The sequence below is a fragment of the Grampus griseus genome (assembly GCF_964374135.1).
Source record: "Grampus griseus genome assembly, chromosome: 20".
In the NCBI taxonomy this organism is placed as follows: domain Eukaryota; kingdom Metazoa; phylum Chordata; class Mammalia; order Artiodactyla; family Delphinidae; genus Grampus; species Grampus griseus.
In genome coordinates, this window is record NC_139014.1 from 55,284,038 (window position 1) to 55,311,373 (window position 27,336).

The following is a 27,336-nucleotide window of genomic DNA, read 5'->3' on the forward strand; positions in this document are numbered from 1 at the left end:
CATTGTTCAAACCCTGGCGGACCGGTTACAAGAAAGGACAGGCTCTTGAGTGGGAGATAGTATCTAAGCCCTTGGAATATCCTGCCTGATAAGAGTGTGTTTATCTGAGGGCCTTGGGCCACACAGTATCAGCTTGATTTCTGGAAGGGCTGGAAACTAAGGTCAGCCACTTGGGCGGTGAGTCTGCCTGCATGACCGACCGCCAGTCAAAGCCTTGGGCACCAAGACTTGAATGTGCTTCCCTGGTTGGCAGTATTCCGTGTGTGTTGTCATACGTCATCCTGGGAGCATTAAACATTGTCCCCATAACTCCACTGAGAGAGGAGTGAGTGGGCTCTCTTGGCCTCTGCCCTATGTGCCTTTTTCTGTTGCTGGTTTTAACCTGTATCCTTTCACTGTAATCATCTGTAACCGTAAGTATAACAGCTTTGCTGAGTTCTGCGAGTCCTTCTAGTGCATCACTGAAAATGAGATTGATTTTAGGGGACCCCCCCCTACACACACACAAGGGGCGTGCTATCAATTGCTGTGTAATACTATTATCACACATTCAGTGGTTGCAAACAACACATATTTATTCTCTCGCAGCTTCTGTGGGCCAGGCGTCAGGATACAGCTTAGCTGAGGCCTCTGTTTTGGAGACTCACAAGCTGCAGTCAGGGTGTGAACTGGGGCCGGGTGACATCTGAGGCTCCACTGGGGAAGGATCTGCTTCCAAGCTCACGTGGTTGTCGGCAGGCTTCAGTTCCTTGTGAGTTGTCAGACTGAGGACCCCCCTCAGTTCCTTACTTGGTGGGCCTCTGCAACATGGCTGCTTACTTCTTCAAAGCCAACAAGGGAGATCAAGTTTCCTAGCAAGGTGGACATTAAGTCTTATAGAATCTAATCACAGGGACATATAATCACACGTATGCCATCACCTTTGCCTTATTCTATTGGTTAGAAGCAAGTCACAGGTCCCGCCCACATTTAAGGGGTTGGGGTTCACAAGGGCATGAATACCAGGAGGTGGGGGGGGTCCTTACAGTCTGGCTGGCACACGGTCTCATCTCATACTTGATTTCCCCTATTTTTTAGAATCATTTTATTATATTAACAGAATGGACAGAGAAAACTACACAAAACACATGTGCAGTGTAAGGAATAATAATTATTATTATTATTAAACACAGTTGTAACTACCTTTCAGGTCAAGAAATAAAGCCTTGGGCTTCCCTGGTTGCCCAGTGGTTGAGAATCCACCTGCCAATGCAGGGAATACAGGTTCGAGTCCTGGTCTGGGAAGATCCCACATGCCTCAGAGCAACTAAGCCCGTGCGCCACAACTACTGAGCCTGCGCTCTAGAGCCCATGAGCCACAACTACTGAGTCCACGTGCCACAACTACTGAAGCCCGCATGCCTAGAGCCCATGCTCCACAAGAGAAGCCACCGCAATGAGAAGCCCGCGCACCGCAACAAAGAGTAGCCCCCGCGCGCCGCAACTAGAGAAAGCCCACACACAGCAACAAAGACCCAATGCAGCCCAAAAATAAATAAATAAATAAATTTTTAAAAAAAAAAGAAAGAAAGAAAACCTTGCTGCCCACCCCAGATGCTCTTTCATGTGCCCCATTCCAATCACAAAACCCTCCGTCCACCTGAAAGGCATCCTGACTTTTTTAGTAATCACTTACTTGCATTTCTTTAGAGTTTTAGCACGCAAACATGCATCCCTAGCATAAACCCTAAAAAACCCTGATATATCTTTTTCTTAACGGCTTTGTTGAGATATAGTTTACATACTATAAAATTCACCTATTTAAAGTGTACAAATCAATGTGTTTTAGTATGTTTACAGAGTTGTGAAACCATCACCATAATCTAATTTTAGAACATTTTCATCACCCCCAGGAAGAACCCTCATACCCTATCAACAGTTGATATGTCTCTGAAGTCTCCTGATCTACAGCCTTCCCCTCCCTTTCTTCTCCTTACGATTCATCTGTAGGCTGTCAGGCTCTGTTAGCACCTGTTGGAGAGGTGGAAGTCCAGCTCTGTTGGATGGGTTGAGCAGAAAGCCTTGCCACACAAACCAGCCAGACAATCTTTGATGGTGCCTTTCACTTCTTTGCCTCTCTTTCCCCTGTAAAATGGAAATAATTATTATTCGCCCTTCCTTGCCTTCCTCAAAGGGTTGCTGAAAGAATTGATGTAATAGATGAGGACACTGGAAGAATGCCAGGGTGATTATAACCACAGCAAAAATGACATAACTATATTTTCATATCACACATCTTGATCTCTAACATCTGTAGATTCACACCTAATTTCCACAGGAATCCTCGAAAACAGGAGCAAGCAGGAGTCTTCCCCTGTGATCTGCTCATTTACTCTCTGAGCCTCGTGACCACCCTGCGTGATGAGTGTTACCATCTTTCTGTCAACATACGAGGGAAGGGTGGGGGTCCTGGACCGGTTGAGGGCTTTGTGCAGGGCCAGTCAGCCGAGCGTGGCAGAGCTGGGAGCTGGCCCAGTGTTCCCAAAGTCAAGTCTCTTAACCTTAATACCCTCTGATAAGGTCCCAGTCGAGACCAGGACCTGGGCATCCACTTTGATAGGACACAGCTCTCAAGCCACGAGGTGCTCTTTTTTTCTTGTTGTGGGTGGCAGTTCTCAGTGTAGTGGCCTTGAGTTGCCTAAGCAGGGACAGGGCCTCTCTGTGCCAGGTGACCATTCAAAGGCTCTCTGTTCTCACTTTGTGCATTATGGAGCCTTTATCTTCTCACCCAGAGTCACCTTGATGTTTGCCTTTTGAAAGTGCCAAGAATTTAGAGGCCAGGGTTTTAGCCTCTTAGGTCCTTTGATTAAATACCATCCTTTCAGGTGGTTTGGATAATGGGGCCTCTGTCCGCGTGGGGTTTATTGGCTGGCCACGTGATTTCCCCAAGCTGCAGCCAAAGCACAAGAATCATAGAGGTGGGGAACAAAGGTTATCATTTCTGGCTTCCTTGCTTTTGTCTCACGTTTTCTGTCAGCATATCCCTTCCAGTACACTGTGGAAAATAGCACCCTTCACTCAAACAAAACAGAAAATGCTCCCAAAGAGAAGAACTGAAGCTGAAATGCCAGTGGATGAAGGGACCTCTCACTGGGGTCTACACCGTGTGGGGGACGAAGTCATCCACCGTGGACCAAGCCAGACGTCCCATCAGGGGCTCCTGGGGCAGCCGCTCACCCCATCTGGAGATGTTTCTCTCAAACATCTAAGTGGTTGTACCCATTTTTGGGGTCTAGGGCTTTGGGTTCCTGGAAGAACCACCTGCTAAGCAGGAAGCCACCACCTTCTTAAGGCTCACAACAACCTCTAATACAGTTACACCTATCTGTCCCTTGCTTCTCCCTCAAGTACATTTTTTTTTTTTTCCGGAAGAGTTTAATTTGAAGACTTTATTTCCTAGCTGATTGCAGAAACAAACCACAAAGTGAAACAGTGCTGCTCTCTGGGGAGACCTCTCAGGCTGCCTTGCGCAGTTCAAGGGAGAAGTCCCTTCCCCAGGGGGCACTTGGGGATTTTGACAGGAAAAGGGGACTCTTCCCTGGTATATGTTCAGCTCCATCACCCCCTACTCTTGCTGAGCCCTTAGCCCCAAATTCATCCTCATTCATAATTGCTCAAAACCCTAATCACTGGGTCCTTCCAGACAACTGCAGTCTTCTTTAATTATACATACTTAGGTTATGCTGAAGATTTTAAAAATATATTTATTTATTTTTATTTATTATTTATTTAGACTGTGCCGGGTCTCAGCTGTGGCATGCGGGCTTCTTAGTTGCCACATGCACGAGGGATCAAACCTGGGAGCTCTGCATTGGGAACGTGGAGTCCTACCCACTGGGCCACCAGGGAAGTCCCTGAAGATTTGTTTTGATTTGGGATTTATCTTCCTAACCAGCCATAGGGTTTTTTTTGTGTGTTTTTTTTTAACATCTTTATTGGGGTATAATTGCTTTACAATGGTGTGTTAGTTTCTGCTTTATAACAAAGTGAATCAGTTACATATATACATATGTTCCCATATCTCTCCCTCTTTCGTCTCCCTCCCTCCCACCCTCCCTATCCCACCCCTCCAGGTGGTCACAAAGCACCGAGCCGATATCCCTGTGCCATGTGGCTGCTTCCCACTAACTATCTACCTTACGTTTGTCAGTGTATATATGTCCATGCCTCTCTCTCGCCCTGTCACAGCTCACCCTTCCCCGTCCCCATATCCTCAAGTCCATTCTCCAGTAGGGCTGTGTCTTTATTCCTGTCTTACCCCTAGGTTCTTCATGACATTTTTTTTCTTAAATTCCATATATATGTGTTAGCATACGGTATTTGTCTTTTTTATTCTGACTTACTTCACTCTGTATGACAGACTCTAGGTCTATCCACCTCATTACAAATAGCTCAATTTCGTTTCTTTTTACAGCCATAGGTGTTTTAAGGACAGGGTTTCTTAAGCTTCAGCCTTTCATGTGCCATGATTCTTGTTACATCTGCATATTCCCTGTACTTTTTTTTTTTTTTGGCAGTGCAGCCTGGCTTGTGGGATCTTAGCTCCCGGACAAGGGATCGAACCCGGGCCCCCTGCAGTGGAAGTGCGGAGTCCTAACCACTGGACCAGCAGGGAATTTCTGTCTCGTGTACCATGTTTTACTTAATATTTTTCCTAAATCAACTCACATCTCCCCTTTTAGGTACATGTATTTCAAAAGGAAACTTTAAAATATTTATATAAATGAAAACCAGAATCATGTGTCTTAATTAGAGGGATAAGCCTAAATGTATGTTTCAAGAAAAACAAAACAATGACTAGCGTGGTACCGTTGTCTGTCTAAGTTTCTGAACCTGAAGTGGGCTTGCCCTCTCCCTCTCTTTCTCTCTCTCTCTCTGGCTCAAAAGAAGATTATCAGGTATTTAAGATTTACTGAGGATTTCACCTTGACTTAATCAGGATGGAAAGAAAATAGAAAAAGGAAACCTTTCTGTCCACAAGAGTCACTGTTTCTGACGTCCCTGCACAACTTTTACACCTCTTATTCCACCACTTTGCGAAACGTGATTCTAAGAGATTGGTCTGGTGCAATATGGAAGACTGTGTCTTCCTTCCGTGTGAAGGGAAATTGTTTCACCTTTATTCTTCAAAATAAATACACCCTGGGGGAGAAAAACTTATGGCTTTGGTCAGTGACAATCTCCAGGACACAATGTCTTGGAGTTACCATAGGAGCTTTTCTGATACCACCTTCTGTACAATTAGTCACCAAGTTCTGACCCTCGATTCTGCTTTCTCAAATCATTTCAACTCTGGCCCCCCCCTTCCCTCTGCATCTGCTCTCTGGTTCAGACTCCCATCACATCTCTCCCAGGTTATTTTAATTTATTTATTTTTGTCTGAGTTGGATCTTCATTGCTGCGCATGGGCTTTCTCTAGTTGCGGCGAGTGGGGGCTATTCTTCATTGCGGTGCACGGGCTTCTCATTGCGGTGGCTTCTCTTCTTGCGGAGCATGGGCTCTGGGCGCGTGGGCTTCAGTAGTTGTGGCTCGTGGCTCTAAAGCGCAGGATCAGTAGTTGTGGTGCACAGGCCCACCTGCTCCGCAGCATGTGGGATCTCCCCGGACCAGGGCTCAAACCCGTGTCCCCTGCATTGGCAGGTGGATTCTTAACCACTGTGCCACCAGGGAAGCCCTCTCCCAGATCATTTTAATGCGAGCTCCTCTATCTCTAGTCAGAAGCCCCCTTCCCATCCATTCTCAGTCTGCTAATGTGAACTTTCCAAAATGGAAGTCAGATCATGTCACTCCCCTGCTTAATACTCCCCAGTGCTCCCCACCTACAACAGGAAGTTCTGCTTCCTGTTTCTGCTCTTACCTACCTCTAGCCCCCATTTGCTGTCATCCCCCGACATACACCCTCCACCCCAGCCTCCCTGCTTTGTGTCACACTATGTACTTTTGCAATTCTGGTTTGCTTTGCCTGGAGTGTCCCCCAACCCCCCTTGTCCAGAGTTGAAAACTGTTTACCCAGAGTGGATCTGGTTTCCACCAAGAGGACTGGAGTCTTTCACTGTCACTGTGTCTAACGTGGCAACATGTGCACAATGAATTTTAATCAGATCAAAGCTGACTCACTAATTGTAGAAGCAGGTACTGGAAGGCCACTCAGGCTAAAATCATGGTCATTTTCCTAGGAGCTTTCTGGGGATATTTTCAGTTTTGCTGGGTTAAGGCATTGTGTTGCCTGGGAGGTTGTCTGTGAACACAGCCAGACAGCGAGAGCAGATTACTGGAAGGAGTGGGACACAATCACACAAGTCTGGCTGGTTTTGGCTAGGGGTGGGATGGGGAGAGAGGAGGTAGAAAGATTTACATTATGGGCTTCCCTGGTGGTGCAGTGGTTGAGAGTCCGCCTGCCGATGCAGGGGACATGGGTTCGTGCCCCGGTCCGGGAAGATCCCACATGCCACGGAGCAGCTGGGCCCGCGAGCCATGGCCGCTTAGCCTGTGCATCTGGAGCCTGTGCTCTGCAACGGGAGAGGCCACAACAGTGAGAGGCCCGCGTACCGCAAAAAAAAAAATAAATAAATAAAATAAAGATTTACTCTGTACCAAAGCATTGGACTTTTCTGCTCCACTAGATCAGGCTCGGCAGGAAAAGGAGGAAGTCTTCCTGGAAGGAATGGGAGACCAGAGTGAAGATGGATGCCACTTTGGGTTTAATTTGAGAGACCAAAGATAGATGGGTCTGAAGAGTGGGACCAATGCCAACCCATCTAATTTGGACTCCTGCCCAGGACTGTGTCTAACTCACCAGTCAGAGACAAGCCTCTTGTGCCACCCAATGTCAGTCATTTAACACACACTATATCTTCTCCCCAGCAGGCCTGCCCACCAGCCCTGGGGTGTTCCACTGTCCTGAGACTCAGGGAGAGGCTGTGTTGCAAGTTCCTTCTTTGATAGGTGTGAAAGATGGATCCTCTTAAATCCTGGCAAAGGTACTTTGTTCAGACCCCCAGTGTCCCCTTCACAATTGAGAAGCCATGAAGTTTGTCTTGCGAAGGTAGAGCTCCTTCCCAGCATTCTAGAGGGAAATGCCATCAGGGCTTTCTAGATACTAATCTGTCCTCTTGGCTTTATCCAATGTACTTAATATACATACAGTCATCTATCTGTAATATCCCAGCAGTAAATTCCACTGCCAACAACTCCATTCTCTGGCTTCTGTGTTGCTGCGGTGTGTGTCATCGTGTGGCTCTATCTTCTGGCTCAGAAAGGTGTACAAAAGTCACTTCTCTCACAGTTTATTTTATTTATCCAACGTTTGTATATTACAGACCATGTACCAGGCACTATTCAAAGCATTTTCCTATTATATTAACTCGTTTGATCTTCATAACAATCCCATGAGGTGTTATTCCCATTTGGCAGATGAGGCTTAGAGAAGGTAAGAAATTTGCCTGATGATGCACAGCTAGTACTTGGTAAAGCTGAGGCTCAGACTTAGGCAGGCAGACTCCGGAGTCCCAGCTTTTATTTAATTAATTAATTAATTAATTTAGGCTGCGCCGGGTCCTAGTTGAGGCATTGTGGACTCTTAGTTGCGGCAGGCATGCGGGACCCAGCTCCCCAACCAGGGATTGATCCCAGGCCCCCTGCATTGGGAGCGTGGAGTCTTACTCACTGGACCACCAGGGAAGGCCCCAGAGTCACTGCTTTTAATCACTGAGCTATGCTGTCTCCAAGAGAACTTCAGAGTGACCCCTGATGGATGTCTGTTAACGTAAGAGAGGGCCATAGAGCTCAAGGCAAGACAGGAGGCCGGAGCTTCAGAAGTATAGCTGATTGGGAGATGGGAAGGGGCTGTAAAAAGAAACTTATTGATACATTGCCTGTGAGGCACACTCTGGCTTGTCCGGCTCCCCACTCCCACTTTAGTTTTGGTCTTCTTTTGTACCAAAATTTTAGTCATCGCTGGCTGTAAGTGCTTGCTGGGTGACTCCTTTCTGCAGCCCTTGGGTCTGGATTTTTAAGTAAGTTTTTTCTACAAAAGAGTTTGAAGTATTATCTTTGCAATGTTCCCCCTAAATAAACTCTTCTTCCTAGCCCTCTGCCTTCCAGAGATTCCCCCTGCAAAGCCTTTACCCAGCATGCATGTGCAACGTCACGAAGGCCTTGTCTCTTCTCACGCTCCTGATGTCCACAGAATTAACACCGGCATCCACTGGCGATGCTGATGCAGGGCTCCCAGGGTCAAGATTCTCTACAAAGTCTTGCTTGGAGGGAGCTGTGCCCTAGAGAACTTGCTCCTCTGTAAAGGGTCTTCGTCCTTTGTGATCTGATATTTATGCAATTTATTTTTTTAAAGAAAAAGCCTTTTTCACAGACATTGTTTCATGGGATCCTCCAAACTACTCTGTGAGGTAGAAGGCTGGGAAAAGATGATAGTCTTTGGTTGAGAGGAAACTGAGGCACAGAGAGGTCATGTGACTTGCCTAGCATCATATGCTCAGGATGGCAGAGCCCAGGCTCAGTCTCAGCTGTCATGCCTTTTGGCAAGTTATGGTATCTCTCTGGATGTTGCTTGTCTTACCTATAGAATAGTGGGATTAGAATAGGTGCTCTATAAGGGTCTTTCCAACGCAAACATTTTGTAATACTAAAATTCTGAGGAATACTTTCCCCTGAAAGATCAGGCCATCAAGCCTTCTGAAGTTCATCTTATTTGCCTCCATCCTGGAATATGACTTCATTATCTCCCAGTGAGCAGGGAGTGTGTCTTTCCTGTCTTCCTCCTTATATCACAGAGAGAGTGTTTTTTGGAAGGGCTTCCACCCCTATACTCCTTACAGGTATCATATAGTTTAGATGGTGAAATACTGTTATAAACATAACAATGAATTTGCTTCAAAACCTGTGGATTTCAATTTTTCAGTGAGCTCTACAACAGTAATGACAGCTGAGATCAGTAGAGCAAGTGCTGTGCATCTGACAAATGCTTGACATGTATTATATATTCTTCACAACCACCTAAGAAGGTAGGTATTATTATCATTATTGCCATGTTACAGAAGAAGGGGCGGGCTTGGAGAAGTAAAAGAACTTACTCAGGATCACATTAACTATCAGGTGATGGGCTCTGGATTCAAACTAATGTAGTTTGTCAGCAGCTGTTAAATGCTGCACCAGACCACAAGGCTTCTCCTAGGAGAAAAGGGGATTGGTATTATACACATGTGCCTTTTATTCCCTTACAAAAAATTCATTTTGTAATACTTAAGATAGAAAAAAGGCACATTATGCACAGATAGTGTTTCCTCCTTTATTCTCTCTCTCTCTCCAACCATCTGTCCATCTATCTCCCACTGTCTGCCAAGCACTGTTCAAACATATAAGCATATATAGAGAGATATAGCAACAAATTCCTCAGGATGGAGAGAGTCAGGAGGAAATTAAGACAATGTTAGAAAAATTAGTACAAGGCTATTATTCAGTGCCACCTATGTGTCCGGCACTGCGCTGGGCAAACCTATGTAAAGAGATGTACCAGAAGACCCTGCCTAAAGTAAACCACACAGAGAGAGGAAAATCACTTGGTTTGGTTACAAAGAAATGAATCTGTTTACACAGATAGTGTAGAAACTAATCTCATTATTTAGAATCGTATTTTATAAGCATCACAGATAAAAAGCAGATAGGGTGGTGGGCTTTGGTAGTGGAAAGGACTCGATTCTGGGAGGTAGTCATCCTTTACTCAATCAAGCGCTTTCTAAGGGCTTTGTCCAATAAGGTGGGGAATACTTCTGAAGGCTTTCTAAGGCTTTCTAAGGGCTTTGCCCAATAAGGTGGGGAATACTTCTGAAAACCAGGTGGACAGGTCGCTGCTCTTCTGGAGTTTATAGTCAGTCAGGTAAGAATATTCTTGCCCTGAGTCACACTGCCAAGGTCTAGCTATACGACCTTGGACGATAAACTTCTCCTGCCGCTATTTCGTAAAAGAAATGGGGTCAGACTAGCGACCCTGCCACTCAAATTCCCGGCCCAAAGCGTATCCCATCGAGACTCCCGCTCGATGCTCTGCGGCGAACCTGACGGCGGGGGCGTAGGTCCGGGACAGAGAGCGTTCGCGTTCCGAAAGCGCTTGTCCCTCGCGGCGCCCCGTCGCCCCGCCGCCGCCGCGACTCGCGGAGCCGGAGGAGGCGGAGCAGGCGCTGTCCCGGCTCTTGAGCAGGGTAGCTGCTGAGGAGGTGGTGCGGCGGGCCCGGGAGGCCGAGGTTCGGGCGGGGCGGTGGGAGAGGCTCGCAGGCGGCGCCGGCAGCGTGGGGAGAGTGGCGCCGCGGGCTGGGCGCTCCGGGCGAGAGGAGTCCGCTCCATGCGTGCGGGCCGAGGCCGGCCCCTGCGAGCCGCAGACATGAAGAAAGACGTGCGGATCCTTCTGGTGGGAGAACGTGAGTCCGCGCGCCCGGGCTGGCCGGGACTGGCCGCGGCCACCGCAGCCCCTGCCGCCCCACTGCCCAACCTCCGCGCCCCCAGGCCTCCCAGCCCCTCCGCTCTTCCCTTTCGGCTGCCCGCAGGCGGCCCTCGATCTCTCACCTCACCTGGGCCCTCCTGAGCCCTCCCGTCCTCTGTCCCCCCGTCATCACCCTCAAGCCGTGTCGCCATTAGCCTCTGACCGCCCGGCCTCATCCCTCCGAAGGTCCTCTCCTTTTTCTCTTGGAATGCTCTCCTCCCGGGCCTCCGCGTTTCCGAGGCCGCCTCCTCTCAGACCCTTTCGTCTTCCGTGGAGATTCCCTTGTTCCTGCCAGGCAGGTGCTGGAACAGGCAGACTAACCAATTGGGATGGCGTGAACTGGCTCCCGGGGAAGCTAGGGGGAGGGGTGCAGAACTGTTCGACTTGTGGGCAAGGTCAGGTGTCTGCATGTTTTTGCGCTCGCGGTGTTCCCTCGCTCTAGGCATTGACTGTAAGGCACGGAGCATTTTAAGCGGTATTTGCTCTTTGCATTGGAATAACTCCAGGTACACTCGATGTTTCCTCAAAAATTTACTCTCAACTTCAAGTTATACAAGTGCTCAATGAATGAATACTTAAATGGGGAGGGTCCTTAAGTTGAGAGAATTACTATCCTAAAGCCTAGTTTCCCCCATCTTTTAAAACATTATTTCATAACTACTTGGTAATTAATTTAAAAATGACGGGCACACGTGAGACCCCCCCCTCCCCCGCAGAGATTCTTAGATTTCACTTTTTGAAGATGTAATAAAGGAGACATGTCTTCTGTTCACTGACTTGGGGACAGAACAGCAGGGACTTCTTGATATTGTTCAAGTTACATGACTCAATTGGTAGGACTAAAATAAGAAAGTGGGCTGGGGAGGACTGGACCGTTTGTTTTAAAAGTACATTAGTTAATGACCTGACTTTGCTGTTTTGAAGCTTTCTATTCTAAACCCCGTTTCATTCTAGAGTAGCCCCTCCAGGTCACTGTGATGCACTCCCAACGAAGGAAGCGAACACATTTTTACCCTCTTCTGTAGTGTTCTTTGCTGTTCACAGAAACCTCTGTTCACCTGCTATTGTAGAAATCTTCCTTTAGAATCAGAATTTAGAAGTAAGCTTAGCCAGACACAGTTTACTTTTTGGTTTGCAGTTGTGAATTTTAGTTTTAATTTATAACAACACATGTGTCAATCTGTGTTTTGCATGGACTTCCTTGACAAAGTTCAGGAATATGATTCTGGTTGATGCATTTGGAGCAAGGTAGGGAAAGTGAGTAGATGTCCCACTTAAAAAACTGATGGATAAAAAAAATTTTTTTAAACAAAAATTCTTTGTTTTGGTTTTAGTTTTGAATATAGGGAGCAATTACATGTAATCAGTAGTCTAAAACATCTGAATTGAAGTGCTATACGTATGTGAGATATATTGTCAGCCTTAGGACATTTAAGCTAAAAGGTTAACAGTATTACTTATTTTGAAATACATAAAAGACTTAAAAATTTGTTAGAAAAATTACAAGTCATATTCTGATGAATTGAAAGCAAATAATAGAATTGGTAAGAGTGTATATGTGAGAGTTTTTAGATAGGGAGAAACTTGACACAAGAGAAAGCCTTCGTTTTTGAGGAAGACATTTTTCTTAAAGAGGATGATACCGAAAACTTTAGGCCAAGTTTATATACGTGATTTTTTTCCCCACATTTAAAAGTATGAGAAATGGGCTTCTCTCGTGGCGCAGTGGTTGGGAATCTGCCTGCCAATGCAGGGGACACGATTCGAGCCCTGGTCCGGGAATATCCCACGTGCCGCGGAGCAGTTGAGCCCGTGTGCCGCAACTACTGAGCCTGTGCTCTAGAGCTCGCGAGCCACAACCACTGAAGCCTGTGTGCCTAGAGCCCATGCTCCGCAACAAGAGAAGCCACTGCAACGAGAAGCCTGCACACCTCAACAAAGAGTAGCCCCCGCTCACCGCAACCGGAGAAAAGCCCGTGCGCAGCAGCGAAGACACAACGCAGCCAAAAATAAATAAATTAATAAAATAAATTTTAAAAATATATGAGAAAGAGCTACACTTATTTGGAATATATAATTTTAATTAGTTATAGTAAAGGGTTGTATTCTGGGGGGAAATGACTGAAGCATTACTTTTTGAGATTTAATGTAAACATCTGACAGCTACTTAGCCTAGTTGTAGTACTTTAAATGCTAGGTAAACAATAAGTGTGACCAAAACTATTTTGATACTGGTCTGATACACAGATTTATCAGGAAAACCACTTTTTAAAATTTTATTTATTTATTTTTGGCTGCATTGCGTCTTCGTTGCTGCGCGCGGGCATTCTCTAGTTGCTGTGAGCGGGAGCTACTCTTCCTTGCGGTGCGCGGGCTTCTCATTGCGGTGGCTTCTCTTGTTGCGGAGCATGGGCTCTAGGCACGTGGGCTTCAGAAGTTGTGGCACGTGGGTTCAGCAGTTGTGGCTCACGGGCTCTAGAGTGCAGGCTCAGTAGTTGTGGCGCACGGGCTTAGTTTTAGTGAAGTCTTGTTTTTAAATTAAATTGAGATATATTTGTCTTCTGGTCAAATTAATTAAGAAAGTGGAACTGTTATCCTCTTTTTTTTTTTTTTTTTTTTTTTTGCGGTACGCGGGCCTCTCACTGCTGTGGCCTCTCCCGTTGTGGAGCACAGGCTCCGGACGTGCAGGCCCAGCGGCCATGGCTCACGGGCCCAGCCTCTCCGCGGCATGTGGGATCCTCCCGGACCAGGGCACGAACCCGTGTCCCCTGCATCAGCAGGCGGACTCTCAACCACTGCGCCACCAGGGAAGCCCTATCCTCTTTTTAAATGAGTCCGGTATCTCTTACGCAGTTTGTCTAACTGCTTGGTTTATCATCGAAACTTCTGCCAAACTAGCTCACACTTTGGTTGGCTCTGGCCTAGGCTTTTGTAGTATCTCCTTAACTGGTATCCCTGCTTCTAATTTCGTCCGTTCTCCATGTAGCAGACAGAGTCATCTTTAAAAAATATCCCAGATCGTGTTACCCATTTAATTCTCTGATATTTCTACTTTCACTTAAAGACCATTCAATTTTTTTTTTTTTTTTTTTTTTAACTTTTGGCTGCACGGTGAGGCATGCGGGATCTTAGTTCCCCAACCAGGGATCGAACCCATGCCCCCTGCACTGGAGGTGCAGAGTCTTAACCCCTGGACCACCAGGGAAGTCCCGAGGCCATTAAACTTTTTAATGCAGTCCTGCAGAGTCCTTCACAATCTGGCCCTTGCTTTGTTCTTGTACTACTCTCTCCTTTACTTTGCTTTCTCTATAAGAGGGCCCTGACCCAGGCATTATCCCTACTTCCCTGCATATTTGTTCACTTTTTTCTGTTGTTACTTGGGCTAGAAGGTAAGCTTTGTAGGGGATTGGTCTTGTTTATTGCCATTTCCCCAGGCCTAGAGTAGGCCTGGCACAAAGTAGGCACTCAAATAGTTGTTGAAAGAATGAACGAGTTCAAGCTAGTTTAGTTTATTTAGACTTTCCTTGTTTTCCAAACCACTCCTCTTAGTCATAAAAATGTGATCATTCTCCTTTCTTAAAATCTGGTCTGATGTGGTTATTGTTAGGATTTGAAGGGGCAGCATTCATCCAGTCTCTTGTCCATGTTCTTAGCTTTATTTTGTTGGGGAGATTCCTGTGTTGTGGCAATGAAGTAGACCAGTGACTTATAATGGCGATGCCATGTCTAGTTCATGTCTTGGCTGCCAGGAATTATAGTCCTTGCCAAAAGAGGTCAGCTTCTCCTTGAACCACCAGAGGCCATCTTGGAGGTTTAAAGGAGTTAGAGAAAGATTCTTTAGGTATAAGAGTCAAAGACACTTCAGGAATAAGCTAGCATTTATTTTGGAGAAAAACTTTCTATGATCTTTTTAAAGCCATATTGCTCTCCATTCTGGTCTTTGTTAGAATGATATTTGAAGATGAAACTGCTCCAGTTTCAATTATACTGTGTCTGGTGATAACACAACGCAGTATGGTACCTACTATCACCTGGGTGATAGTACCTGGGTGATTGGCCGTAGAAAGTCCATTCTACATAGCCTATTCTATTCATATAGAGAGTCTCTTCTACATCATCCTTACACCTGTACTGAGACCTGTTCTTTGCTGTCTTTTCTGCTCTGCCGGCACCAGTTGGGCACTAGTGTTGATGTAGTTTGAAGGAGAGGGATAGACCATAGCATTTGTCTTTCTGCAGCCCACGTTGTCTGCATATGGTTGATGAAATTTTCCTTTGGAACAATGCTCAGCTATTTCCCCAAATGCTAAAATTTTCCAGTTAAAAATACAACTTCATAGCTACTCTCCTCCTCCCTGTGTATTCTAATTACAATAAATTAAGACGAGCCAGCAAGACTTCTTAATAAAGAAGCAGATAAAAATGAGGAGTAGGTAGATCCCTTTGCTACTTGAAGCATGGGGTGTTTGTTATCAAGAAAAATAGTCAATATGGCTGGTAGGATGGCAATTGGAACCAGGGAATATTACTTCCACTTCATGAATATTAAGAATTTGCTGTCATTTAGAAGTAGATGTTCAAAAGATGTGATGAAAAGACAAATTTTTAGCTGGGATAAATCTAGATAATTTGTTCTATAATGATGAATTATGCTTCCCATGAATGACCTACTTAGAAGCATGGGGTTTCAGACAGAACTGTAGCATGTTGTGTTGAACTGAATCAGAAGGCCTTCTGTCCTTGGGGATAATTGTGGCCATGCTTTTAATTTTTATAGATCACTTTAATATTTCTCAGGCAAAATAGAGGAAATAGAGACCATCAGATGTCTGGCTAACAAAGGATAATTTTTTTTGTCCTCCATATTAATATTTATATTAAAATGTTTATATTATATATAATTATTATATTTAATTATATTTATCATAAAATTGTACTATATAAAATATTTATAGTATATATTATATTAAATATAAAATTTAATTGGTACAATAATTAGAGAAGAGCTTGGCATATGTTCCTTTATGGAAATAATTTCTATTTTCTGGAGTAGTTAAAAATATGCAACGTTTATACTCATCTGCCATTGTCATAAGGGATTTTTTTTTGGCTGTGCTGCGTGGGTTTCAGGATCTTAGTTCCCTGACCAGGGATCGAACCTGAGCCCTCGGCAGTGAAAGCATGGAGTCCTAACCACTGGACTGCCAGGGGATTCCCATAAGGAACCTTTTTGATTATAGGCTTATTTAAAGAGTCTTAAAATTTTAATATTCTAAAATTTTTTCCTTCAAGACATTCACTTATTTTCTCAATTAAAATTAGCTTGAAAGTGGCCTATTTTAACTTTAATTTTAAACTTGCTGCTTCATTATTTCTTTGATAGTCTCACTCAAGGTTAGGTGGGTAGGCCTTAAGAGAAGCAAAAAAGCCCTACTTTAGATTCACCAAAGCATTTTTTTGTTTTTTGGTTAAATGTTTTTATTTATTTATTTTTTTTTTTATTTTTGGATCTGTTGGGTCTTCCTTGCTGCGCGTGGGCTTTCTCTAGTTGCGGTGAGCAGGGGGCTATTCTTCGTTGCAGTGCGCGGGCTTCTTATTGCGGTGGCTTCTCTTGTTGCAGAGCATGGGCTCTGGGTGCGTGGGCTTCAGTAGTTGCAGCACGTAGGCTCAGTAGTTGTGGCTCATGAGCTCTAGAGCGCAGGCTCAGTAGTTGTGGCGCACGGGCTTAGTTGCTCCACGGCATGTGGGATCTTCCCGGACCAGGGCTCGAACCCGTGTCCCCTGCATTGGCAGGTAGATTCTTAACCACTGAGCCACCAGGGAAGTTCCTCACCAAAGCATTTTGAAACTCAGTCACATCTGTATAATCCTTTATTAGTTAAAGCAGCTGTCATTTCACTGCTCTTCCAAAAGGAAACCCAAAATGGTACTAATGAAAACATGCTCATTCATTTTTTCCCAAATTCACTGTAATCTCTCTCTCTTGCTCTAATTTTGAACTTGTTTTAAAAAAGGAAATCACTCTTGGATTTTTATGTGGGAGAGATTCATGTTCTTTGATTTTTTAAAAGGCCTTTTATTATACAATTACTTCAGAAACTACATGGGATTGTTTTATTGTAGTGAGTGCTAAATTGCCTCAGATTCTTTAACAAATGAGGCAGGATACGAATGAGTAGAAATGTCACACTTTGAAAGGTAGTATCATACAAATAAATTAATTATCCCCACTCTTTGGTATTGCTGTCTTGTAAGTCTGTATGATCAAGCATAAGTAAAACTCTTTAATTGTTGCCGTCTTTACAGTGCCTCGTCTCCAAGCCATTTCCTTTCCTGTCTCTGAGGCCTGCCCTGTTGGAATGGACATGGTGACAGGTCTGTGCTTTGGCAGGAGTTGCTGCAGGTAGCCAGAACTGCCGTGAGGAGCTGAGCTGTGGAGAAATCTAGATTTCCTCAGAACGTTGGTTTTCTCTTCTGAAAATATCACTGGGGATACAGAGGGTCCATGAGAAAAGCAGAAAAGGGACTATGACCAAGAAAAGGGTTGTCGTAATGAGTTTTAAGAAGAGAGATGAGGAAGAATGGATGCATTTTAAAGATTATGGTGAGGGGGAACTTTAAAGGTAACACAGAACACCTGTTGAAGACCTGCATTTTGCTAAGGGATCCTGAGTGATGGTGATTAAGGAGAAACAAGTCCTTTGCTGTCTTGGAAACTAATAGACTTTTTGATATTGTTGATTGATTTAATTTTGAAGATTTTGTTTAACATTTTGAGTTAAGGATTCAAAGGTAGGTAGGTTTCTTCTGAAACTGATGAGGGCCTTTGAGTGGTAGGATACAAATAAAATTTTTAAAAGGTAATTCTAAAAAGGGGATTATCAGTATCTGATTATTGAGTATCTGATTATTGAGTATCTGATTCATTTTTTCCCATTCCTAACTTAGTAGATCAAGGATAACATTGTAGACAGGTACAGTTGACCTTTGAACAACATGGGTTGGAACTTTGCAGGTCCACTTATCTGCTGATCTTTTTCAATAGTAAATACTACAGTACTACACAATCCGCAGTTGCTTGAATCCAGGGATGAGGATACAGATGAATCACTGATACAGAAGGCCGACTATAAGTAACACTATTTTCAACTGTGCGTGTGTTAGCACTCCTAACCCCCTCATTGTTCAAGGGTCAGCTGTATAAGATATCCAGGAGAGTTCTTCAGAAATGGAAAAGTTTCTGGGAACATCTGTGCTGGTGATAGTTGTAGGATTTTGTAGATAACCAGGGAAAAAGCAGACATCTCTCCTAGGGCCAGAAAGGCCCAGATTGTGTAGTATTTGCAATTGAAAAAACAAAATCTGTGTCAAAGTGGACCCGCACAGTTCACACCTGTGTTGTTCAACGTGCGGGGAATTTGATTGAAGGATAGACCTGACTCCTTTGAATTATTTTTGCAATTTTTCTGTAAGTCTGAAATTTTCTGAATATAAGTTTAAAAAAAAATTGAGCCAGAGTTGCTGGATTAGTCACCAATGAATCTGAATATTTTAATTAACTTACGCAGTATTTGTGTATGGGGTGCTTCCTGACTTTTGTGGTCACCATTCCTTTTCTGTATTACTAACTTGTGTTAACAATAATTGTTAATGTCTGGCATAAGAAAGAGAAAGAATAGTGCTTAGCTATCAGGAGATGGGTTATTCTCTTAGTGAGACCATGAGAAAATCACTGTGGCTGGGTCCCTTAGCTCTTCATCTAAAATTTTTGTGGGGAGCTGGATAAGCTGCCTTCAATAACTAGGTTATAGCAGTTCTGTGATGATGGGCTCCTGATTCTGTGACTCAGGGAGATGTTATGTTATTGTCAGCCACTTGAAGAAGGCCCAAGCCTTCTTACACATGTAAATTGTAAAGATTGAAGAAGTCAGAGCTAGAAGACACCTGTTAACCATCTGATCTGCCCTCCATCTGCAGCACCCGCTTGTTTGCAGCACACTCTCTAAGTTGTTTTGACCAGTGCTCTCTTTTCTAGCCAGTCATCATTTTTCCAGAGACTTGACTTGTATTTTTTTTTAATAAATTTATTTATTTTATTTATTTATTTTTTGGCTATGTTGGGTCTTCGTTGCTGCGCTCAGGCTTTCTTTCTCTAGTTGCGGCAAGCGGGGGCTACTCTTCGTTGCAGTGCACGGGCTTCTCATTGCGGTGGCTTCTCTTGTTGCAGAGCACGGGCTCTAGGTGCGTGGACTTCAGTAGTTGTGGCATGCGGGCTCAGTAGTTGTGGCTCGCGAACTCTAGCGCACAGGCTCAGTAGTTGTGGCACACAGGCTTAGTTGCTCCGCAGCATGTGGGATCTTCCCGGACCAGGGCTCAAACCCGTGTCCCCTGCATTGGCAGGCGGATTCGTAACCACTGCGCCACCAGGGAAGTCCTTTGACTGGTATTTTTAGTCACCCTTTCTTTTAGTCATTTAGAAAAGGAATGTGACTTTCCTTAACTTTAACATTTTCCAGTTCTTTTATATTTAGACTTGACTTTTTTTTTTTTTTTTTTTTTGCGGTACGCGGGCCTCTCACTGTTGTGGCCTCTCCCGTTGCGGAGCACAGGCTCCGGACGCACAGGCTCAGCGGCCATGGCTCATGGGCCCAGCCACTCCGCAGCATGTGGGATCTTCCCGGACCGGGGCACGAACCCGTGTCTCCTGCATCGGCAGGCGGACTCTCAACCACTGCGCCACCAGGGAAACCCTAGACTTGACTTTTGAAATCTATAATTTTCTATTACGGCAGAGATTAACAGGCAGGTGGACTGTTTTCCTCTAGCATCACAAGAGGATTTAGTTGATAAGCATTTGAATATCTAGCAATAGTAATTATATTATCAGAAAATGATGGGAATGAAAGTCAATTTTTAGCAAGAAGATTAAGAATTTAAGTTTGTGCATTAAAAAAAATTTCTAGGTTAGAAAATGTAACAGGAAAGTATCTTTGCTCTTACTAACCCTTTAAATATGATACCCTAAAAAAGAAATGAGGTAAAAATATAAAGAAATAGGCACTCTGCTCTTCTATTGGTGAGGATGTAAATTAGTTTATTCTTTTTTGGAGCTAATTTAACAATGTCTATTAAAACAAAAAAGATCATGCATGCTAACTTGAGTTCCACTTCTAGGAATTTATCCTGTAAAAATACTCATTGCACCATTGTTTATAAAAGTGAAAATCTGAATACTGTTCATTGTTAGGAAATTACGTTAATAAATTATGACATCATACAATGGATTCTTATACAGCTATCAAAAATAATGTAGGAAGCTTTTTAAATGTTAATATAAAGTGCACTATTGCTATTTTTAAAAATTGTGATAAACTATACAAGACAATGTTAAACATTTTAACCTTTTGTAAGTGTACAGTTCAGGGGCATTAAATGTGTTCATGGTGTTGTATAACCATCACCACTTTCTACATCTAAAACTTTTTCTTCATCCTCAACGAAAATGCTATATTTATTAAATAATAACCTTCCCTTTCCCCGTCCCAGGAGATTTAAAAATATTGACGTGGAATACTGTCCAAATACATAATTAAGTGATAAAGGAAGATTGCAAAATAGTATAAATACTGTGATTCTACTGTGGTAAATTATTATTATGTTAAATATAAGTGTAGGAAAATCTGGGAGACTACATATGTTAAACAATGGGGGATACTATGGGAGATTTTTACTTTTATATATTTTGGTAATTTTTTGTTTTAAACAATGAATATGTGTAACTTTACTAAGCAGAAGAAAAAGATATAATTTAAGTATTGTACTAAAACATGCTAATTTGGATGCCTCTGATTTTAGGTAACAAATAACAGACTTCCCCGTGTGGTTGCTAAATTTGAGGTTATGTAGAATCTAAATACTTTATTAAAGTAATTCTTTCTTTTCACAGCTAGAGTTGGGAAGACATCACTGATTATGTCTCTGGTCAGTGAAGAATTCCCAGAAGAGGTAAACATTTTGATTTCTTAACTATATTTAAAATTTTTTAAATTTTATCAAAATTGAGTTAAATAGAATATATTTTGCATGTGGTTTCTTTCTGATAGTTATGACTTTTAGAAAGGCTTGTGGTAGTTTTTACAAGACATCTTTGAAATATAGTGTAGGAGGAAGAGTCAAACTAGTTCTGAGTTCACTAAGTAAGGCCTTTGTGTTTCTTACTTTTGATCTTGGCTAGGACATTTGTCATCTTGTGCCTTAGTTGTCTCATCTGTAAAATGGGAGCTGAAAGGGATGTTAGAGATATCTAAGCTGTATCATCCTCTCTTAATGTTTTTCATAAGCCCAAAATATAGAACAGATGGAGTATTCCTTTAGTTGAAGTAAGGGTAAAAGGTCTGGCTCCCCGCTTGCCTTCCATCTGACACTCCCCAGTCTTTGAGGCATTAGAACCACTAGAATTCTGACACACATATTTGAAAACCTCAAATATTATCCACCTGCATCATTTTACAAATAAAAAATCTAATTCATTCCACCTTTGCCTACCTCAAAGGATTGTTATGGATCTCAAATGAGATAAGCTTAGTAATAATAGAGTGCCGCCAAAAGTTAGGTGGTTTTGTTATTGCTGGCAATGTATTTATTTATTACATTTTGGAAGTTCCAGTATGGGGGACTGTTGGCTAAGGCCTTATGTAACGTTAAGATATTGTTATGAGGAATGGGATCAATGCAAAAGGGATGAAAATTATTTCTTTTTATTTTCTTTCTTCACATGGTAGGTATTATTAGTGCCACGGTTTACATTTATCATTTCTTTACTCTTGTTTAATTAGGAATATCTGTTCAATTTTGCTGTTTAGAGAGGAATTTGATGTATTACGTGGTAGTTATTTCAAAAATTACAACTGCCATGTGACCACTCATTGTTTACTTTTTTTTTTTTTTAATTTTTTTTTATTTTTGGCTGCCTTGGGTCTTTGTTGCTGTGTGCGGGCTTTCTCTGGTTGTGGCGAGTGGGGGCTACTCTTCATTGCGGTTCGCGGGCTTCTCATTGGGTGGCTTCTCTGGTTTCAGAGCATGGGCTCTAGGCACGCAGGCTTCAGTAGTTGTGGAACTCGGGCTCAGTAGTTGTGGCTCGCGGGCTCTAGAGCATAGGTTCAGTAGTTGCAGCACATGGGCTTAGTTGCTCCACGGCATGTGGGATCTTCCCAGATCAGGGCTCGAACCTGTGTCCCCTGCACTGGCAGGCGGATTCTTAACCACTGCGCCACCAGGGAAGTCCCACTCATTGTTTCTTTTGCTTTTTTTTTCTCTTAAATAAGATAGTTAAATAAATCATAGCTTAATTTGTAAAATGGAGTGTACTTTCATATGTGGTGTGTGGAATCAGTAATGTTAATTAGGATCACTCAGGTTATAATACCTAAAAGGTTTCTATGATAGTTTAATTTAGTTTAAATTGTCTTTTTATTTTATTTATTTTGTTTTTATTTTTTTCTTTAATTCTTTTATAAGTTTATTTATTTATTTATATTTTTGGCTGTGTTGGGTCTTTGTTGCTGCGCACAGGCTTTTCTCTAGTTGCGGCCAATGGGGGCTACTCTTTGTTGTGATGCGCGGGTTTCTCATTGTGGTGGCTTCTCTTGTTGTGGAGCACAGGCTCTAGGCATGCGGGCTTCAGCAGTTGTGGCACGCAGGCTCAGTAGTTGTGGCTAACGGGTTCTAGAGCTCAGGCTCAGTAGTTGTGGTGCATGGGCTAAGTTGTTCCATGGCATGTGGGATCTTCCCAGACCAAGGCTTGAACCTGTGTCCCCTGCATTGGCAGGCGGATTCTTAACCACTGCGCCACCAAGGAAGTCCAGAATTGTCATTTTAGCATAGTCCTTTTGGGCGTGGATAAGGAGTTTTTCTAAGTAATAGGGTCATTAAGCATAAGGCTTGTGTAGCCAGTTATCTTCTAGAAGAAATGATTTTGATAATTTATTAATTTATTTGAGGATTATTTTAGATTAACATAGGTCTTCATTTGCAGAGTATCTTAAGCCTTCAACAAAATAGAATGAAAACTACATTTAAAAAATCTAATTTTTAAACACCAAATTAATTTAGGAGCTGAAGTATCCTTAATATGTCCTGTGCCCACATAGGTATAAATGTGCATGTTTTTTTTAAAAACGTGTTTTATCATATAGTTTTCATATATATTTGCATCTGTGGTAAAGCATAAAAATAAGCATTTAAAAGTACAATAAATACTTGTAAAGATAAGTATTGGCAAAAGGGGCTAATATATGGATAAATTTACATAATCTGTTAACAAGTTTGATTGATAATATTCAAAGGTTTTTCCTTTTTTATATTTGTTTGCAAATGAAGGTTCCTCCCCGGGCAGAAGAAATCACCATTCCAGCTGACGTCACCCCTGAGAGAGTTCCAACGCACATTGTAGATTACTCAGGTAGTGAATGTCTTCTTGTAGGTGAAGCTGTAGAGTTAATTTAATAGTCCTTAAAAAGGTACTTAAATGAGCTTTAAAAAATGTTTTAAGAGGGGTGTTCCTTTTCTCTAGCAGTAAATGATCATTTACTATTTTTGTGTTACCCCACACCCCACGAAAAGCAGTTCTCTGTCCCTAATTTACCAAGTTGGATTCTGTAATAACGAAAAAGAAGGAGGGATGGCAAATGACCAGACAAATGATACCCTCCTTGAATTTGCATGTTTGCAGAGAGAAGTTCTGTGTTAATTTTGTTATCAGACATTCAGGCATGCTCTGATGATGTAGAAAGCGTTCTAATTTGAAAAATTTTTGAGTTCTAAATTTGTTTTTTAATTTGTCAGACTTTGTCCTTAAAAAAAAAAAAAGCTAAAACAGTTATCATCTTGCTTACAGTATATGATAATGGAAGCACATCTATATTGCCTTTAATAATGTAAAGTTTTTCTACACACTACTACTTTACTTTTTAGTCATTAAATTATTTTACTTTGTTCTGGGACTTCTTTTGGAAAGAAAGGGAAGTTGTAACAGGTGTACCACTCTGATGAGAGACGTTGATACTGGGGGAAGCTATATATGAAGGCAGGAGGTATATGGGAAATCTCTGTACCTTCCACTCAGTTTTGCTGTGAACCTAAAACTGCTCTAAAAAATGAAATCTATTTTTTAAAATGGGTATAACTACATTAGTAATACTTTGTTTTGCTGAGCTGGTATTCCATATATTCCAAAAGTGAAATACTTTGCAGTCTGATACATATGACTGTTGAACACTTAAAATGTGTCTGGTCTAAATTGAAATGTGCTCTAAGTATAAAATATAAGTGGATTTAGAAAATGAAAAAAGGAATGTACGATATCTCATTAATAATTTTTCTATTGATTACATATTGAAATTTTAATATTTTTGTTATTTTGGGTTAAATTAAAAAGTCATTTTACCTGTTCCTTTTTACTTTGTTTAAGGTGACTACTAGAAAATTAAAAATTTCATGTATGGCTTGTATCATATTTCTGTTGGACAGCACTGTACTAGAAGCTGAGGGGAGTTGGATGTTTTCTGCTACAATCAGTCTCATAACTAGCTTTATTTACAGAATTATTCTTTTTCAATATGTGTAGCCACATACTTAGATTCACTTTAGTATTAGAATTGAGGCCTTAACACGTTGATTACTCAACATTTGAGAAGATATTTAAAATATGGCCAATTTTTTAGCATAAATTGAAATACCATGTACTCATTTGTGATATTAGTTTGTATGTCAGAAATAACATGCATTTTGAGGGGAAACAGTTAACGTAAAGTGATCTAAATTAATATGTCAATAATTGCTTTGGTCTTCATTTGTTTACTTCTCCATTCTAGCTATATGTTGCACCTATCCCCTGCACCTGTGGGATTATAGGCATATCCACCCATTGAGATCCGTTCTAGCCAGAGATATGGGCCAGTGAGGGAATTTTTTTTTTTTTTTAATTTATTTTGGCTGCTCCGGGTCTTAGTTGTGGCACTTGGGATCTTAGTTGTGGCACTTGGGATCTTTTAGTTGAGGCATGAGGGCTTCTTAGTTGAGGCACGTGAACTCTTAGTTGGGGCATGCATGTGGGATCTAGTTCCCCATCCAGGGATCGAACCTGGGCCCCCTGCATTGGGAGTGCTGACTCTTACTCAGTGGACCACCAGGGAAGTCCCCAGGGAATTCTTGACTCATTATCATGGTCCAGTTTTGCTTCTGAGGCCTGGTTAAGATTACTTCTATCTGCTGTCTAGATCTTAAGCTTATATTGCCCAGATTCTCACCTGGCTTTTTGACCCTGTGTGTATAGACTCTTTGGGCTTCTGACTCTCACTTGGGTTTCTGATCTCTTTTCCCAGTCCCTTCTCAACTCTAGATCAGATGCCGGCCCAGATTTATCACACAATGCCTTCTGCTCTTCCTTGCCTGAGTTATCTTCATGTAGTCTTGTCTCTCAGTGCCAGCCAGCTTCCTTATCATAGTTCAACTCTGTTTTCTCTGGCTTGCCCTTGTCTTTGCCACTTGTCTGGCACTACACCATGTAAATGACATGAGGGGTGAGGGATGTTTTGTGGGATGTTAGATGGGTGTCATATGGATTTTAGCTTGGCCATTTGTTTTTATGAAAGTGTTTAAAATATGAAAAGAAATTTTTGACTTTGTCATTTGTAGAAGCAGAACAGAGTGATGAACAACTTCATCAAGAAATATCACAGGTAAGTTAAAAAAAAATAGTTCTAGGTTTTCTTGTGGGAAAACAGTGATGATTCTGTATCTACCATTTCATTCTCTCACTTACCAAGAGGACTTTTTCAGTTCTTTATTGTTACTGCTGACTTTGAGAATGTATTTTTGCTGTAAATCCTTTGGAACCTTTTCCTCTTAGAGGCATGCTAATAAGTGTTTTAGTTTTCCAATTTTGTTCTTTCTTTGGCCCAAATATATTAGCTAGTTGGTAATTAAATGCTACTTTTGTGTTATTTTAAAATGACATCAATTTGTTAATTTTTCTTGTAGGCTAACGTTATCTGCATAGTTTATGCTGTTAACAACAAGCATTCTATTGATAAGGTATGAATGTATGACATTTTTTCACTATATTTTGTTAAATTTCAGTGGGGGCACTTTTAAAATTGATCCTCAATTTAGAATTTTAGGGGTCAAGGTAGAGTATTTTTCAAAGAAGATCCTCATCGTGGCTTACTTCTTGTTAATTTTCATTTTAGGTAACAAGTCGATGGATTCCTCTCATAAATGAAAGAACAGACAAAGACAGCAGGTAGTTTTTTTCTCTCAAACTTCGTGTATTGAAAATTTTCAAACTTAGAGGAAAGTTGCAAGAAATAGTACAATGAACATCTGTAAACTATTCACTTAGATCCACTAGTTAACAGTTTGCCATATGTGCTTTATCTATAGGTCTGTCTGTTTACACACTCACACCTTTTTTGGGAGGAATTATTCGAGGCAGCGCATATATTTGAGAGCAAAGCAGAAAATAGAGCTCTGGTATTATAATGTGCCCTCTCTCTTGAGTTGCCCTTTTGAGGATTGGCAATACCCTAAGTCATTGATTGCTCACCATGTGGTATATGTAAGAGCACAGGACTTGGAGGAAAATGAGTGACCTTGGAAATCTGGCTTGGCCTCTTATGAGCTCTAAAACTTCATTGAGCCTTAGTTTCCTCATCTGTAAGTGGGTAATACTTCTCTTGGCTACATGTGGTTATTTTGAGAATCCAGTGAAATATAATGCATGTATAAGTGCTTTATAAGTTCTCTAAAAATCTTCATAGAGATCTTCATTTAGGAATTCATGCAGGGAGATTTCTTTGAAATTCTTTGGAAGATATATGTATGATAGGGAAAAAGCAAATTCTGTTTTTTTCTAAGCAGATTGGTGGTCCTAGGTATAAATGTTTTGAGCTTTAAATGGAAACAAAACATTCTTGTGGTATTGTTTAATTGAACATGTTATTTGTGAAGCATTTGAGTCTTTTTCAAAAAAATTTTTATTGAGATATAATTGACATAAAATTATGTTGGTTTCAGGTGTATAACATCATGATTCAGTATTTGTATATGTTGTGAAATGGTCACCACAATAAGTCTAGTTACTATCTGTCATCATACACAGTTAACTTTTAAATTTTTTTTTTTTTTTTGTGTGTGGTACGCGGGCCTCTCACTGTTGTGGCCTCTCCCGTTGCGGAGCACAGGCTCCGGACGCACAGGCTCAGCGGCCATGGCTCATGGGCCCAGCCACTCCGTGGCATGTGGGATCCTCCCGGACCGGGGCACGAACCTGTGTCCCCTGCATTGGCAGGCGGACTCCCAACCACTGCGCCACCAGGGAAGCTCCCACAGTTAACTTTTAGTATTTACTCTCTTGGCTACTCTCAAGTATGCTCCACAATATTATTGACTATAGTCACCATGGTGAGCTTTACATCCCTGTGGCTTATTCATCTTATAACTGAAAGTTTGTACCTCTTGACCCCCTTCACCTGTTTCACCGACTCCCACCTCCCACCCACTTCTCTGGGAAGCACCATTCTGTTCTCTGTATCTATGATTTTGGTTTTTTTTTAGATTCCACATATAAGTGAAATCATACAGTATTTGTTTTTCTCTGTCTGACTTAACTGTGCTTAGCCTAATTCCCTCAAGGTCCATCCATATTGTTGAAAACGGCAAAATTCCATTCTTTTTTATTGCTGAATAATATTCCATTGTATATATATTCACATCTTCTTTATCTGTTTATCCATTGATGGACACCT

General features: G+C 42.1%; 1 protein-coding gene across 6 annotated transcripts in view; it reads left to right on the plus strand.

Moving 5' to 3' along the window:
* Positions 1-10,266: 10,266 nt before the first annotated feature.
* Positions 10,267-27,336, plus strand: part of RHOT1 (ras homolog family member T1) — a 57,554-nt gene continuing 40,484 nt past the window's right edge. For all 6 annotated transcript variants that reach the window (XR_014298317.1, XM_082679019.1, XM_082679021.1 and 3 more), the window contains exons 1-6: positions 10,267-10,469; positions 20,478-20,536; positions 22,910-22,991; positions 25,226-25,269; positions 25,571-25,624; positions 25,780-25,832. Coding sequence is in view for 5 of the 6 variants with exons in the window: in XM_082679019.1 (XP_082535145.1) it covers positions 10,394-10,469; positions 20,478-20,536; positions 22,910-22,991; positions 25,226-25,269; positions 25,571-25,624; positions 25,780-25,832 (368 nt within the window). In the remaining variant the exon portion in view is untranslated. The remainder of the gene's footprint in view (positions 10,470-20,477; positions 20,537-22,909; positions 22,992-25,225; positions 25,270-25,570; positions 25,625-25,779; positions 25,833-27,336) is intronic.